The 15,616-nt window shown below is 44.6% G+C and overlaps 1 protein-coding gene across 3 annotated transcripts in view; it reads left to right on the forward strand.

Annotated features, from left to right (window-relative positions):
- The window catches only part of crybg1a (crystallin beta-gamma domain containing 1a), a 232,613-nt gene that overhangs the window by 159,017 nt on the left and 57,980 nt on the right, over window positions 1-15,616 (forward strand). For all 3 annotated transcript variants that reach the window (XM_073055847.1, XM_073055848.1, XM_073055849.1), the window contains 4 exons: window positions 5,017-8,722; window positions 10,923-10,967; window positions 11,052-11,170; window positions 14,078-14,234. In XM_073055847.1, the coding sequence (XP_072911948.1) occupies window positions 5,017-8,722; window positions 10,923-10,967; window positions 11,052-11,170; window positions 14,078-14,234 (4,027 nt within the window). The remainder of the gene's footprint in view (window positions 1-5,016; window positions 8,723-10,922; window positions 10,968-11,051; window positions 11,171-14,077; window positions 14,235-15,616) is intronic.

Consider the following 15,616-nt stretch of genomic DNA (forward strand, 5'->3'; position numbering starts at 1 on the left):
CTTTAGGGTGCTCTTCTGTTTTTGTGGATGTTTGCGACGAGCAAGAATTGCAGGTTGTATATTGTACTGATTCTCTGCTATTAAGTGGTACCATCTGAAGCAAGGCTCTAGTGGGAGAATCAAAAGGGGGAATAGGATGAAGGACCCTAGCGGATGGAAAGGAGCAGAGGAAGCAGGGCCCTGTAGAATGGAAGCAGACACTGGCAGCAAGGCCCCGGCAAGCTGAAGAGTGTGGGAAATGGGGCCCTGGTGATGCAGGAGAGAGTGTGGTTAAAAACCGCCTGTTGAGTCAGATGCTGAACCAAATGATTGAATGCTGTGTAATCAAAGTTTTACTGGATGGGCTGTCCCCAACTATGGCAGGCTTCCCTTGCCAGGAATTGTTCGTAATCTTAACAATCTTCAGGTCAGAAGTGTGGCCATGAACCAAGTCCCTACACAGCAGACAGCAAATCAATCCCCCTGATCTCCTGAATGCTTGTTTATGTCCTGTGCATAATGTCGGCCATTTATAATTTGCGAGGATTTGTATGTAATATTTATTTGTAACCAAGTTTGAGAGATCAATGTGCTGTTTCTGAGCAATCACATAGTTCTGTTTTCTCATTCACTATGTTGAAAGTGCAGTTGCAGATCAGAACAGTCCTGATGTTTTATGTTTAATCATAACATCCCTTTTAAGTTATTGGTTAGCTAAGTCAACTTTGCTTAGCTAAAACTTGATTGGTATAAATAACTAACAAGAGAGAATTTGCAGATGCTGGAAATCCAAGCAACACACACAAAATGCTGGAGGAACTCAGCAGGTTAGGCAGATCTATAGAAAAAAAAAGAGTACAGTCGATGTTTCGGGCTGAGACCCTTCGGCAGGACTGGAGAGAAAAAGATGAGGAGTAGATTTAAAAGGTGGGAGGAGGGGATGAAGAAAAACACAAGGTGTCAGGTGAAACCGGGAGAGAGAGGGATGAAATGAAGAGCTGGGAAGTTGATTGGTGAAAGAAATACAGGGCTGGAGAAGGGGGAGTCTAATAGGAGAGGACAGAAGGCCATGGAAGAAAGAAAAGTGGGGAGGAGCATCAGAGGGAGGCAATTGACAGGCAAGGAGATAAGGTTAGAGAGGGAAAAGGGGATGGGGAATGGTGAAGGGGGGGGCATTACTGGAAGTTTGAGAATTTGATGTTCATGCCATCAGGTTGGAGGCTACCCAGTCTGAATATAAGGTATTGTTCCTCCTGATGCACCATCAATAACTCACTCTGAGACGTAAGAAGCGAGATATCGGCTTTTATTGACTGGAAGAATGAACAACACTACATCCTGGAGAATGAGGCCGGGCTCAGGCCTCAATCGCCTTTATACAGGGGTCTGTGGGAGGAGCCACAGAAGCAGTCAGCAGGGGTCTGTGGGAGGAGCCACAGGAGCAGTTCAGACAGGTATATGTAGTTCACCACACCTCTAACCAGAGTGTGGCCTCATCACGACAGTGGAGAAAGCCATGGATGGACATATTGGAATGGGAATGGAAAGTGGAATTAAAATGGGTGGCCACTGGTGGATGGAGGATAGGTGCTCGGCAAAGTGATCTCCCAGACTACGTTGAGTCTCCCAATCTACATCGGTTCTCATCGATATACAGGAGGCCACACTGGGAGCACTGGGCACAGTTTATGACCCCAACAGGCTCACAGGTGAAGTGTCGCCTCACCTGGAAGGACTGTTTGGGGCCCTGAATGGTAGTGAGGGAGGAGGGGTAGGGGCAGGTGAAACACTTGTTCCGCTTGCAAGGATAAGTGCCAGGAGGAAGATCGGTAGGGAGGGTTGAATGGTCAAGGGAGTCGTGTTGGGAGTGATCCCTGCAGAAAGCAGAAAGCTGGGGGAGGGGGGGGTGTGGCGGTAGGGAAAAGTGTGCTTGGTAGTGGGATTCCATTGGAGGTGGTGAAAGTTTTGGAGAATTATGTGCTAGACGTGAAGGCTGGTGGGGTGGTAGGTGAGGACAACAGGAACCCTATCCCTGGTAGGGCGGCGGGAGGTTGGGTTAAGAGCAGACGTGTGTAAAACGGAAGAGATGCAGGTGAGAGCAGTGTTGATAATGGAGGACGGAGAGTCCCTTTCTATGAAGAAGGAGGACATCTTCATTCTCAAATGAAAAGCCTCATCCTGAGAACAGGTGTGGGGACGGAGGAATTGAGAGAAGGGGATGGCGTTTTTACAGGTAACGAGGTAGGAGGAGGTAAAGTCCAGGTGGCTGAGAGAGTTTGTGGGTTTGTCATAGACATCGATGGATAAGCTGTCTCCAGAGACAGAGACACATTGAGAAAGGGGAGGGAGGTGTCGGAAATGGACCAGGTGAATTTGAGGGCAGGGTGGAGGCCAGAGGCAAAGTGGATGAAGTCGAGGAGTTCAGCACGGGTGCAGGAAGCAGCACCAATGCAGTCGTCGATGTAACATGGGAAAAGTGCGTGGCGGTCACCAGTGCAGGCTTGGACATAGACTGCTCTATCTAGCCGACAAACAGGCAGCCATAGCTGGGACCCACGCAAGTGCCCATGGCTACACCTTGTTTTTGAAGGAGGTGGCAGGAGCCAAAGGAGAAATTATTTAGTGTGAGGACAAGTTCCGCTAGGCAGAGGAGAGTGGTGGTGGTGGGGAACTGGTTGGGTCTGGTATCCAGAAAGAAACAGAGAGCTTTGAGGCCTTCCTGGTGGGGGATGGAGGTGTACAGGGACTGGACATTCATAGTGAAAGTAAGATGATGGGGGCCAGGGAACCTGAAATCATTGAAAAGATCCAGAGTGTGTGAAGCGTCACAGATGTAGGTAGCAACTTGGGGTGGAGGAACAATGCCTTATATTCCGTCTGGATAGCCTCCAACCTGATGGCATAAATATGGTTTTCTCAAACCTCCGGTAATGCCCCCCACTACCTCTCCTTCACTAATCTCCATCCCCTTTTCCTCTCTCACCTTGTCTCCTTGCCCACCCATCGCCTCCCTCTGGTGCTCCTCCCCACTTTTCTTTCTTCCATGGCTTTCGGTCCTCTCCTATCAGACTCCCTACTCTCCAGCCCTGTATCTCATTCACCAGTAAACTTCCCAGCTCTTTACTTTACCCCTCCCCCTTCAGCTTTTGCCTATCACCTCGTGTTTCTTTCTCCCCTCCCCGAACCTTCTAAATCTACCCCTCAGCTTTTTTTTCTCTCGTCCTGCTGAAGGGTCTCGGCCCAAAATGTCGGCTACACTCTTTTCCACAGTGGCTGCGTGGCCTGCTGAGTTCCTCCAGCATTTTGTGTGTGTTGCTTGGTACAAGTGACTACTTGCTGATTTTAGACAGGCAAACTCTCGGTTAGGGTGGCATAGTGGTTAGTGTGACATCATCAGATTGCCAGTGATCCTCGTTCAATTCCACCACTGGCTGTAGTTCACACTGTACGTTCTCCCCATGGTTGCGTGAGTTTCCTCCGGGTGATCTGGTTTCCTCCCACATTTCAAAAACACACAGGTTTCGCAGGATTCATTAGGCAGCGTGGCTTCATTGGACCAGAAGGACTTGTCACCTTGCCCTATCTCTTTAAATAAAAAGTTCTTAGAGAATGTAATGGTTGTAATGGATATCCAGGATGTTCTTCAGGCATTAAATTCCTGTCTTTTTCCATTCCTTTGTTTTGGACATTGCTTGCATTACCCTGAGCCAATTACTTCACTTTAACTAATGCCCACTGGATTCTTGTCTCTCAAAAATCCACAGGGAAATTCTCCAAAAGACCAAAGGTGTGTTAAATATTTTAGCAGCAGGATGTCTGACGCTGTTTGCCCTTCAGCTGCTAATGCAAACACATTAACGAGGAGCTTCCTAAACTGGCTCCATCATTCATTGAGATCATGATTTGCGTGCTAGTAACATGAGCTCCACCTTCACACGAAACATTTCACCCCATTATTTATGTCGGGCTTGTCTTGAAAATATTCAGAGGACAGGTATTTACCTCATCTGTCTTAAGTGACTAACCCCTTTGTTTGCTACTTCTAGCTTCTCGCAGAAGGTGAAACGTCCTCTCTACATCCACCTTGACAAAACTTACTCGGATTTTTAAATCAGCCAAGCCACTTCACGCTGTTCCAAATTCTGTTCTGTCCGATCATTCCTTGTTGGACAACTGACCCATTTCAGCCATCACTATGTTAAATCTCTGAACCACGTCCCGTATATTTGCATCCTTCCGTAAACAAGGAGACCGCTGTGATTTGCATGTCAGTGTGATTTTTAGTTGTTTATTTTAGTTATTGAGATACAGGGTCCTCAGTACGTCTCTGGAACGTTAGAGCAGGCAAAGCCCCTACTGTCCTGCTGCTCATTGCGAGCGTGGCTGATCTGCCCTAAGTCTCAGCTTTCCTTTTGCAGCACTTCACTTATTTATTTTGTCTTTATTTGGAGATGCAGCGTGGTTTTGGCCCTTCCTGCCATTCAAGCTGCACTGCGTGCAATCCGCCCCCAATTTAACCCTAGCCTAGTTCATTGTCAATCACTGGAAAGCTGGTTATAAGGGCATCTGTAAATTCCAGAAGTCTGCCGTTGGCTTTGTAGTTCTTGGTGACATTCTGAGTTTGAGGAGGTCTCTTCATAAATGTAACCACTCAGTGCTAAGCAGAAGTTTTACTGTTGGGTGCTCTATTTCCACATTTAAACAGTTAACAAAATTAACTTTCTTTTTCTGTTTCATTGCTCGTGAGTAGTCCAGAGCAATCCACTCTCCGGATTGATTGTCATAACTAGCATTACCGGGGCAGTCCGGGCAAGAGGCAGATATTGCTTTTAAGGCATGAAAAAGTTTGGGAGCCCCTGACTTTAGTGAGAATTGTTTTCTTCTCTTGGAAAAGCAAGGAAATGTATTCCTTCCTTGGGTCTTCATCCCCTTAAGTAGAAGGAAAAAGCTTCCCTGAGAGACATTCTGAATCTATGTCGATTTTTATTTAGAATATTGAGCAAACTACTTTTGACATTGTTCTGTTTCCCTTGACAGTCCGTCAAACGAAAAGGAAGGGGAATCGGATGCCCAGATCAAGCCAAGCCAGCTGAAGGGCTGCACTGAAATCAGAACTGAGGAAGAGGAAACCATCAGAGTTACGCTACCTAAAAGAAAGAATGCTACAAGCCACCACAAAGTCGACTTCTGCACCATTAAAAATCTGCCTTTAGCCCCCGCCTCAAATAAAACGTGCGTCGGGAGTCTAACGATCCAGCTGCAAAACAAACCTGCCAGGCGGACAGACGGCACTTTAACAGTAATCGGTAAAAGGCAGCCAAGCGCTTCCAAGAACGCTGAGGCAGCTGCTGGAGTAAAGGCGGACGCAAGGCCTCAAGCTGATGAAATATCCAAAGCAAACGCACAGCGTATTTCTGAGGGAGTGCACAGAACTGAAGGAGAGAAGACTGCAGGTGTCCGTGTGGAAACTGATCGATCAGAGGAAAGCTGCTCAGTTGAGACAGGATCTTCAGGGTTGTGTGGATACAGTGATGTGAAAAGCCAGTCACCTTCTGTGGATATGCAAACTTCTGAAATAAGTTTATCCGAAGTTGAGAAGGGCGTCTCCTCACAAAGTTTTAAAAAACATCAGGACCAGGTAGATACAGGCAAGTCCCCTCCAGACCCAGCAGTGGAAGTGCCCACAGCTTTATTGTCTGATGAGAACAAGGATGCAAGCCATGATCTTAATCGAGGGAAGAGGTCAAGTAATGTGGTAGTCAGAACTGTGGTATCTGCACAGCAGCGTCTACCATCAACAGGTGATGCAGCTTTGCCGCAGGCTCCTGAAACCATCATGCCTGAACTGGAGGAGAAAGACCACGCGAAAGCTGCCGATGAGGGGCCTACTGGCGCAGGTAAGCTTGCTCAAGAGCGTTCGCCGGCGTTGCGAGCTAGTGACTGCAAAGCACAGAACTCAGTTCCTCGGCCCAAGGACATGTCTGGAGAAGCTGAATCCGAAATCAAGACAGACACAAGTGCCAGCCGTGCTACTGAGCAACAGGGACGCTTGGGTACTTCAGCAGCTGAAAGCGACTCAGCTATAAAGTTAAGCTCATTACAGACGCAGGCAAAAGAAACTAAGAAAATGGATGAACTTGCAAGTGATGGTGCCTTACCTTTGCAAGTGGAGCCAGTGGACTCAGAGCATAAGGAAAAAGAAACAGGTCTGGTGTCATCTTTCTGTGAACAAGCATCCAAAATTAACACTGACATCTCTGCGGGTATTATTACTGACAGCAAACCAGGATCTACCGAAGCAGAAACGGGCCCTGATTTCCCTTCACAGCAGAATGTGTCTCTGCTCCACGGTCATGGTTCGGAACTGAAGAAGAAAGCATCTCTCCAAACTGTGCAGGCACTCAAACCGACGGAGGCTGTAGTTGACAAAGCATCGGCAAGGAGTTCTAATGAGCAAAACGATAACTTTGAAACGAAGAATGGATCCCTTGAGCCTCCACAGACTATTAAAAGCAGTGCGTCCGAGGCGGAAAAGTGTGCTACAGGAAACAGTGTTACTGAGCTGCAGGAATCTTGGGCTACTGCAGCAACTGATGACGCCATGCCTGTAAAGTTGAATTCACTACAGACGGAGCCTGGAAAATCTGAGGCAAAGGGTAGCTCACCTCAAAGTGCTGAAATACCCGAAGCACAGACAAGCTTACCGGGGGTTGCTGCTCCAGCTTTGCAAATGAATGACACGACACACGTGTGTGATCAAGCCCCTGACATTAAGGCTGAGACTGTAGCGAATGCTGCTGGTGGCATTGTATCAGGGCCCAGTGAAGTAACTCTGGGGCCTGCACTGCCTTCACAACAGATCGCTCCAACAATTCGAAGTGACGACTCTGAAATAACCGAGGCAGAACCACTTCAAAGTCCACCAGCTTTTGAAACCACGAAGGCTGAAACTGGCAACGAAGAACCAGTGGAGTTTTCTAAGGAGCAAGTTAACGACTGCAAAGCAAATGCACCTCCCGAGTCGAGGCAAATCTTTGAAAGCGCTGCGTCTGAAACGGAAAATGGCAGGAGTGCAGGTACTGTTCTTGGGCAGCAGGAAAGCAGATTGCCTGCAGGGTTAGCTTCCCCACAGACAGTCCAAAGAGAAAATGAAAAAACGAAGACATCACCTCAGAGTGCAGAAGTGTCAGATATGTTAACCAGTGCCAACAGTAATCTAGCGATTAATCAAGGGATGGCCAACTTGCCATTTAGAGAGAGTGAGGCAAACGATGCATCCGTTCGTTTACAGACCTCTACCGCGGAGCCTTCAATTGGGAAAGATGTCCCTGCTAATGGCGCTGGTGACACTGAAACAAAACTTGTCCAACCTTCAGAGCAGGACCTATCCATATTAGAAAACAGAGGTATTGATAAAAATAGCACAGCCTCTTCCCAGAGTGTACAGCCACCTGGGACTGCCGAATCTGACCAAAATGAGGCTTCTTCTACAAGGACTGCTTTGGAGCAAGATGGTGGTTCAGCGGTGACACCCAACAAATTGGGCCTGCCCCTGTTATCAAGCACACCTAAAGTACATCGGGAGGTGGAGTCAAAGAGTGCAAACCCGGCTTTAAATTTGGAGGCACCTGCAAGAAATTTATGCGGAGAAAAAGATGCCTTTGCAACAGATGCATTTGGGGAAAGGACAGAGGTCGGTGCATCGACAAATGCACGAAGTATAGAAGTATCACAACCAAGCAAAGCTAGTGTAAAGGAATCTTCCGTTGTCATTGATACGTGTACAGATAAAGTGAATGTGGACCTGGAGTCAACAACGAATGGCACTACGACAGCTATAGAACCAGCAGCCTCAATATCCCAGCAAGAAAGTGAAATCACGGTTTCTTTCAACGAAGGCAGTAGCTTGGACAGCTCTTCTGACATGGATAGCTTTACGGAAACAATCCGTCGATATGGCAATCCCATTCAACTCCAAAAGAGGCAGCGGGTTCCTAAAGTGCCTTTAACACCACCATTCGCCATGCCACCAATCCAGGAAGATCAACCATCACCAAAAAAGGAGAAGAAATTTGACCCAAGTACATTCAAGTTCGGTTTAATGAGAAAAAGTATCCGACAAAGTGAAGCGCCCTCCAGTCTCCTCAAAATGCAGCAAATTGAAACAAAATCAAAAGTAGTTAAACGTGTATCTGCTGAGCAGAGCTTGCTCTTTAAAACCCTAGCTAATAAGAAGCCGCTATTTAAAAAAAATGATCGTGTGCAGGATGATCTTGCCTCTGTATCTGACAGCAAGAGATCACGTTTAGAGATGGGAAAGACACTTGGCCAAACATCCAGTTTATTAACTGGACCTGAGACATCTGCTGATACCTCTCCATCATTACAGAAAAATTACACTGATAAAGAGCTTGAATGTGATTTGTCAAATACGACCTCTTCAGAGATCCCGTTACCAGCTAACGCAGAAAAATGCTTGAAATCCAATACCTCTGAAAATGAAAGTAATTCTCTTTCTGTATCAGAAAAATATTCGGAAAGTGGTTCAACCATCCCTAATTTGAAACCGAATCTCTTGGAAATTAATACAAATTTTGGGGCTAGTGTGAACACAAGTGAATCAGTTAGTGAACTCACATTCCAGGGGCTGGACTTTCTGCATCGTGATCAGAATACTCTAAGCTTATTTGGTACCGACCTGTTTACTCCCAAGTGTGATTTTCCCAATCAGCCGGATACTGAGGTAAAGTTTTCTTTTGGGGATAAATGTCTGGCATCTTAAATTAGATAGAATTTACATTGAAGTCTTGCTTCAGTGTAATGACCTTAACATGGAGATCATGCATGTTCACTTTTTTATGCTTGGGATTTATAGTGCTAGAGTATTTTTCAAAAATCATTATTTTTCGGAAAAATACAATGTGGGTAAAAAAGATGAATGAAATAGGAAGGTAGCTAATAAAGTGACGACTGAGTGTATCTTGCAGAATGCATCCACTTCATTAATTGAAAAATACTTGCATCCCAGTCCCTCTGCTCCTGCGTGTCTTTCAGAACTGTGGGTCAGTGTTATCTCCTTACTCTGAGCCAGAGTGTATCATTCCACACCAGTGTGGATTATTTTCCATCTGCGTATCAATATCTGCTTGCAACCTGTTACTCTCTCCTTGACACCTTCACATGTTATGTCGTCTGCACACTTTGCCATTTTACCCATGCAGTTTGAAAGAAGAGTAGCACCTCAGTGCTGACAGCTGGGTGACACGTCTCTCTACCATCCTCCATGTTCATTTCTGTGTGACACACAGTACTACAATAGCAACACGAGTGAATCTGCAGATGCTGGAAATAAATAAAAAAACAAAAAAAGCACAAAATGCTGGCAGAACTCAGCAGGCCAGGCAGCATCTATGGGAGGAGGTAATAACGACGTTTCAGGCCGAAACCCTTCATCAGGAGTGAAGTAACATGGGATGGTCGAGGGGGGATAAGAAGTGGGGGGGAGGGATGAAGTAGAGAGCTGGGAAGTGATAGGCTGGAGGGAAATGGGCTAGGGGGAAGGTGGAGAATTATGGGAAATAAAAGAGAAAGAGAGGTAGGGCTGGGGGGAGATTATAGTGAGGGGGGAAAAGAGTGAGAAAGAGAACTAGACTAAAATAATAAATAGGGATGGGGTAAGGGTGGGGGGCAGGGGTATCAACAGAGGTCAGTGAGTACTACAATAGCCTCTGTTTTATTATTTCATACATTATTATTGCACATTGATAAATTAAAATTTACCTTGTTACTTTATTAATTGATATTATTATATTTATTATTATTGATTATTATTGCTAAGTGTGCTTTAAATGTTGCTGCAGTACAAAATAATAATAATTATTATTACCACAACGAGGGTCTTAGTCTGTTCGCCACACCCGTACCGACGCTGCTCTGTTTCATAGACCTCAGTTTTGCTAGCCAACCTTTCATTCCGTTCATCAGTCGTCTTCGTTAACTAGATATAAATTGAATTGAGGTCTTTAATTTTTAAGTTGAACTTGGTATTTTTGGTGCCCATCTGTTATTGTATTGTAGATAATCTCCACCCATTTGGCAAATGTTTGAGATGTGTGGTTTTGCAGGCCAACTTCCTACTACGTGCTAGAAGTTTCCCGATTGAGAAATTAGCCTGATGACTACTGGGCAGTTTGATTTATTCCATTACAGATTTGAAAGTGCAATTTCTCTTTGTTTGCTGTATGCAATTGTGGTCATTGCCTTCCAGTGATGATAGGGGTGTGTGCGCGTTTAAAATCAGGATTAAGGTGTAGCTGTGATGCTCATGGTCAAGTGGCCTGTGAGACTGACCATCTTGGCAAGATAACAGGAACGGTGCGGTAATAAGCAAAATGGAAAAAAAAGAGGAAGGTATTAAACTCTAGTCATTCAGCGTCCCAGCCCTGAAATTGTAGCGAATACTGATCTTGCCAGTTATGTCCACTTTGCTCGAACAAATGATTTTCAAAAAAAAGCTTTAGTTCGAACGACAAGACTGCTGAAGGCAATTCAATATTCGTGGCTGTTTGAATGTTCAACAGCATGGCTGGGAGTTGATCCAGTAGTTCAGTTTTGGAAAATAACTAAGCATCTTTCTCATTTGTCCCTTTGAGTACAAAATAATCATCATATTGTAAGTGGGAGCTGGAAAATTCCTGCATTATTTTCGTTAACTTCCATCCAAGAGTCCATTTCATAGTAATTGTGATTTTTTTCGGTATTGTGATCAGCGGCCATTCTATATGTTGAGTCATAAAATATTACACCAAAATTGCAGCATTGATTTAGAATGGTCAATGGCCGGAATTCCCTTAATTTTTGGGCAAAGCGTGTTCAATAGCTAAAGAAACGTTAGAATATATGCAACAAAAAATAATCTAACTATTTAAAAATTTTATTAACAGATACCTGAAATGGAAAAAGTAAGATTAAACTCTAGACCTGGAAAGGTAGGAAACATATGCAAACATTTAATTCAGTGGTTTGTTGCTGAAACACAAAGCAAGGTGTTTAAACTCTTCTGTATTTTTCAGATTGTCATCTATAGTGAGCCCAGACTTAATGGAGAAGCTTCTGAATACTTTCATGATGTTCAGGATGCTACGTCCTTAAAGTTGTCCTCTGAAATTTCTATTAGAGTAGTAAGAGGCTGGTAAGATGTCTTTCCATTTGGGTGCTTCACTATATTAACTTCCAGGTGGCGGGGTCTCTACCAAAGGAGGTGTACAACACTCCTTCCTTCCGCTAGCCTGTAGGTCACCCTTGGGCGAGGTGTAGCACCTGCTTAGCCCCCCCACCCCACCCGATCAGGGTCTTGTGAAGCCATGGGAGCAGGTGGTGGATAGTCATATGAGCAGCTCGTGCATGTCGCAAGTCCTGGTTGTGCAACCATTGACGCCAAGCAGTCTCTGAGGAGTATTGATAATGGCTGGGGTCACCCATCTTGTAAAGACACTGCCCAGAAGAAGGCAATGGCCAACCGCCTGTAGAAAAATTTACCAGGCACAATCATGGTTATGGAAAGACCACGATTGCCCATGTCGTACAATGCGGCACATAACTAACAAACAAACTATATTAGAGTTGATGGAGAGGGAGCAAAGGGAAAAATTGGAGGAGGAGTCGAGAAGGACAAGCTCCACCTGAACCATGCTGGGACCAGGGTCCCGGTGAAGCACATAACAAGGGCTGTAGATCTAAATAGTCAGGTGGTGGGGGTGGTTCAACAGCTTGGAAGAGTATGGATGAAGTAAAAGGGAAAGAGAGTGCAGGCAACGTTGCTGAAGGACGAAGAATAAAACAAAGTTTTGACAGGGATTAGAATTTAACTTCAAGCAACGTAGAGACAAAACTGCAAAGGAGGGTGAAATAAAGACTGAACCGAAAGTGTTTTAATTGAATGCACACATTGTACAAGATAAGGTAGATGAGCTTACAGAGCAGCTAAAAATCAACAGGTATGATGCCATCTTGGCCGGCTGGTGGCGTAGTGGCATCAGTGCCGGACTTCGGAGCGAAGGGTCCCGAGTTCGAACCCAGCCGGCTCCCTTGCACGCTTTCCATCCGTGCTGGGTTGAGCGTCCAGCTAGCAACTCGGCCTCGTAAAAACAAGAAAGCCTGCATAAAAGAAAATGCCGTCACGATGGCGTCCCGATGACTCCACTTGGCTTTCTTCTTCTTTCTTCATGACGGCGTGTAATAATGTAATGCTACGGTGCTCATAGGGAATTTCAATATCGAGTTCAAGTTTAATTTTCAATTTAAAAAAGTTTAGTTTGTAAAAGTATAGCCCAAGTCCCTATGTTGCAGCAGTTCGCAGTCAGACACAATACAGCTTGTCTCTGCTGAGCGAACATGGGAGGGCAAAAGTGACACCTTCCAGCCACCTCCGCCACTCCCGTGGAATACACCAACTCTACCGGCTCGGCCCTGGACGGCTGCAAACAGGTGACACCGTGGCTTAGGCCCAGTCCGGGCCACAACTGAGATCCCGCAGCTCCCCCCACTGCCGTTCACCAACGTCCAGTAGAGTCTTGTGATCACAAGAAAAGCGATTAAGGCAATCACTTGCTGTTAGACTGCACACTGCCTTCACGCGGTGACTGCAACGCGGCTGCAGCACCATCCTCGCCAAGTCTGGCTCCTTCAGTGTATCCGCCAACGGGCAAATAGCTGATGGGGTTCTTAATGTCCAGCTGGGTCTTGCAGTTGTTAAGTATACACATTAACACCATTGGTTGGTTCTGTAGAAGCCACTGCGTACAGTTGTTACGTTATCATACCGGAATTACACAGGTAGATTAGGAAAATCAGGTCAGTACTGGATCCCAAGAGAAGGATTTTGTAGCGTGCCTTCCAGATGGCTTTGAGAGGACTAGAATATAAAAGCAAGGAAGTAGTGCTGAGTTTTTACAAGACGTTGACCAGAAAACATTTAGAGTACTGTCAGCAATTTTGAGGCCTGTGTCTAAGAAAGGGTGTGCTGGCACGGGAGAGCATCCCGAGGAGATTTACAAGAATGATCTCGGGAGTGAAAAGGTTAATGTGTGAGGACCATTTGGGTCTGTACTTGCTTGAGAAGGATGAGGGGGATCTCACTGAAAGGACTGGCTAAAGTGCACATGAAAAGGATGTTTCCAATAGTGGGAGAGTCTAGAATCAGAGGGCACAGCCTGCAAATAAGATGTCCCTTTAGATCAGAAATGGGGAGCAATTTTTTTTTAGCTGGAAAGTGGTGAATTGGTGGAATTCCTGGCTACAGAAGGTGGTGGTGGCCAAGTCATTAGGACTATTCCATGTGGAGGTTGAAAGGTTCTTGATTAGTAAGTGCATCAAAGGTTATGGGGAAAAGACAGGAAAGTAGGTTTAAGAGGGAGGATAAATTAGCCATGATCAAATGATGGTTCAAATTGCCTAATTCTGCTTCTATTATGTAACGGGTGCTCACTGAGATGCCAAGATAATTTTGTTGTGTTTACAGAAGCAACTTCAGTTGGTTGCTATATTTAACATGGGATGGCTCCACGATGATAACAGCACTGACTGAAAATAGTTTTGATTTGCTCCGGCACGACTTGATTGTAAATGCATGAGTGGCTGTGAATTCTGAACATATTGATAATATTGATTATTGTCACGTGTACAGTGAAAAGTTTATGTTTACATGCCATCCAGTCAAATCGTTAAGATACATAACTACATCAAGATAGTAAAAGGGAAGCGATTCAGAACTTAAAGCTACTGATCCAGAAAAATGCACTGCATGTACAGTATACAGGAAAAGAGACACGACAAAGCAGATGGGGAGATCAAGAATTCTTCCCTCTGTGTTTGAGGGGTGCGTTTAAGTGTCATGTAACGGTGAGGTACCGGCTGTCTTTGAGTTCATGGCAAAGTGTAAGCAAGATGAACTCCTGTCTTTGGTTTGAAACATGGCTTTTAAATGGACCAAAGTGAACTGAAATGCTTCAAAATACAAGCAGAATTAATAATGTGACTGGTTTTCGCAGTGTTAGTAATAATATTCCAAATTAATTTCAATTTTTTTTCCCCCAAACAGTTGGCTTCTTTATGAGAAACCAAACTTCGAAGGTAGCAGAGTTGCTCTGGAGGAAGGTGTAGTGGAGCTGACAGATATTTGGAGAAAGGAGGAGAATGAAGGCAATGCATCAACCTGTAGTGAATCCGTTATTGGATCGATAAGGAGAGTAACTAAGGTGGGCCTCCTTCAGAATTATTTTGGTCAATGTAATAACTAAATTACTTTGGAGGCAGAAAAAGGAGCTAACAAATTCTTCAACAATTTAGCAGTAAGTTGTTGATAGTACTGTACATCTGGGTTGCGCAGGTTTTGGCCTGTGGGGAATGCTTTAATTTTAAAGGCCTGGATACCTTCTGTGAGCTCTGAGGTGAGGTAAGTAAGATAAATTTTGCTCTAATTCCAGACAGGCCGTACGAATATATGATGAAGACAGAGTTGTGCGCACTAAAATACAACAGATAAGTAGGCACTCTGCTATATTTATATAAAGGGAAGTACCGGCTATATTGTAATAACAGCCAGTGATTCAGAGCCATGAGTTTAAATCCCATTAAGGCAGCTGGGGAAATGATCTTGAATAAAAATGAAAGTAATTTAGAATGAGAGCAAGTTCATAATGCCAACCATGAAACTATTGAAAATAGACTGCATATGCTGGGTATCTAATTGCCCCACCTCCCTCAGTTGAGCAGGCTTGTGTTACCTCCTCCTATGTTCTGATGAAGGATCTTCATGCTGAAGTGTTAGCCCTGTTTCTCTTCCCACAAATACTGCTTGGCTCACTGAGTGGTTCCAGCAGTTTCCCCTTTGCCACCGCCAGGCTGTGATTAGAACTAGTTCAGTTCACTAACATCCTTAAACGAAACAGGAAGCTTGCTTTCGTTCCCCGTTCTGGTCCATATTTGACCTGTGGCCTAGCAACTCGTTTGACTTCTACCTGCCTCCACAGTTCAGTGAGAATTAGGTCTGGACAATAAATGATGGTATTGGCAAGTCTTTACTATTGAAATAATTCAATAGTAAAACAAAGTGTTAATGTTTACTATGAATGCATGTGGGTAGAAAGAGATTGTGGGAAAGAAGGAGGAGAATCAACAATCGTAGAATTGTGGATAGGTAAGAAAGGGACTAACATGATAAATATTTAATTGGAAAGATACTGTCACAAAACACAAACTGACTATAAAGTGAAAAAGGTGGATTTAGTGGAGGTAGGAATAAATTTAGTAAACAATGAATTAAGCTGTAAAAAAATGACTCTGGTTATTGAATATATCTGCATTTGTGCAGAGTCTTGTCTCCACTGACTTCATCTTAAAGAACTGAGCCGTCATTCTCCTGAATATTTGTAATATCTCGAGATGTTAGTGATGCAATATTATAATTACAAGCAGGTACATGTACAGAATGTAAAAAGACATGTGGACATTTGGATAGAAAGGTGCAAAGGAAGGTGTGCTCAGCTGGGATTAAGCTGTGGGGCTCTTACTGAACTGACCTGGACAGAATGGGCTGCATTTCCCATGTGTTTCTATGATTCCATAAGATTTTTTTTCT

The sequence above is a fragment of the Hemitrygon akajei genome, chromosome 9, assembly GCF_048418815.1.
Source record: "Hemitrygon akajei chromosome 9, sHemAka1.3, whole genome shotgun sequence".
In the NCBI taxonomy this organism is placed as follows: domain Eukaryota; kingdom Metazoa; phylum Chordata; class Chondrichthyes; order Myliobatiformes; family Dasyatidae; genus Hemitrygon; species Hemitrygon akajei.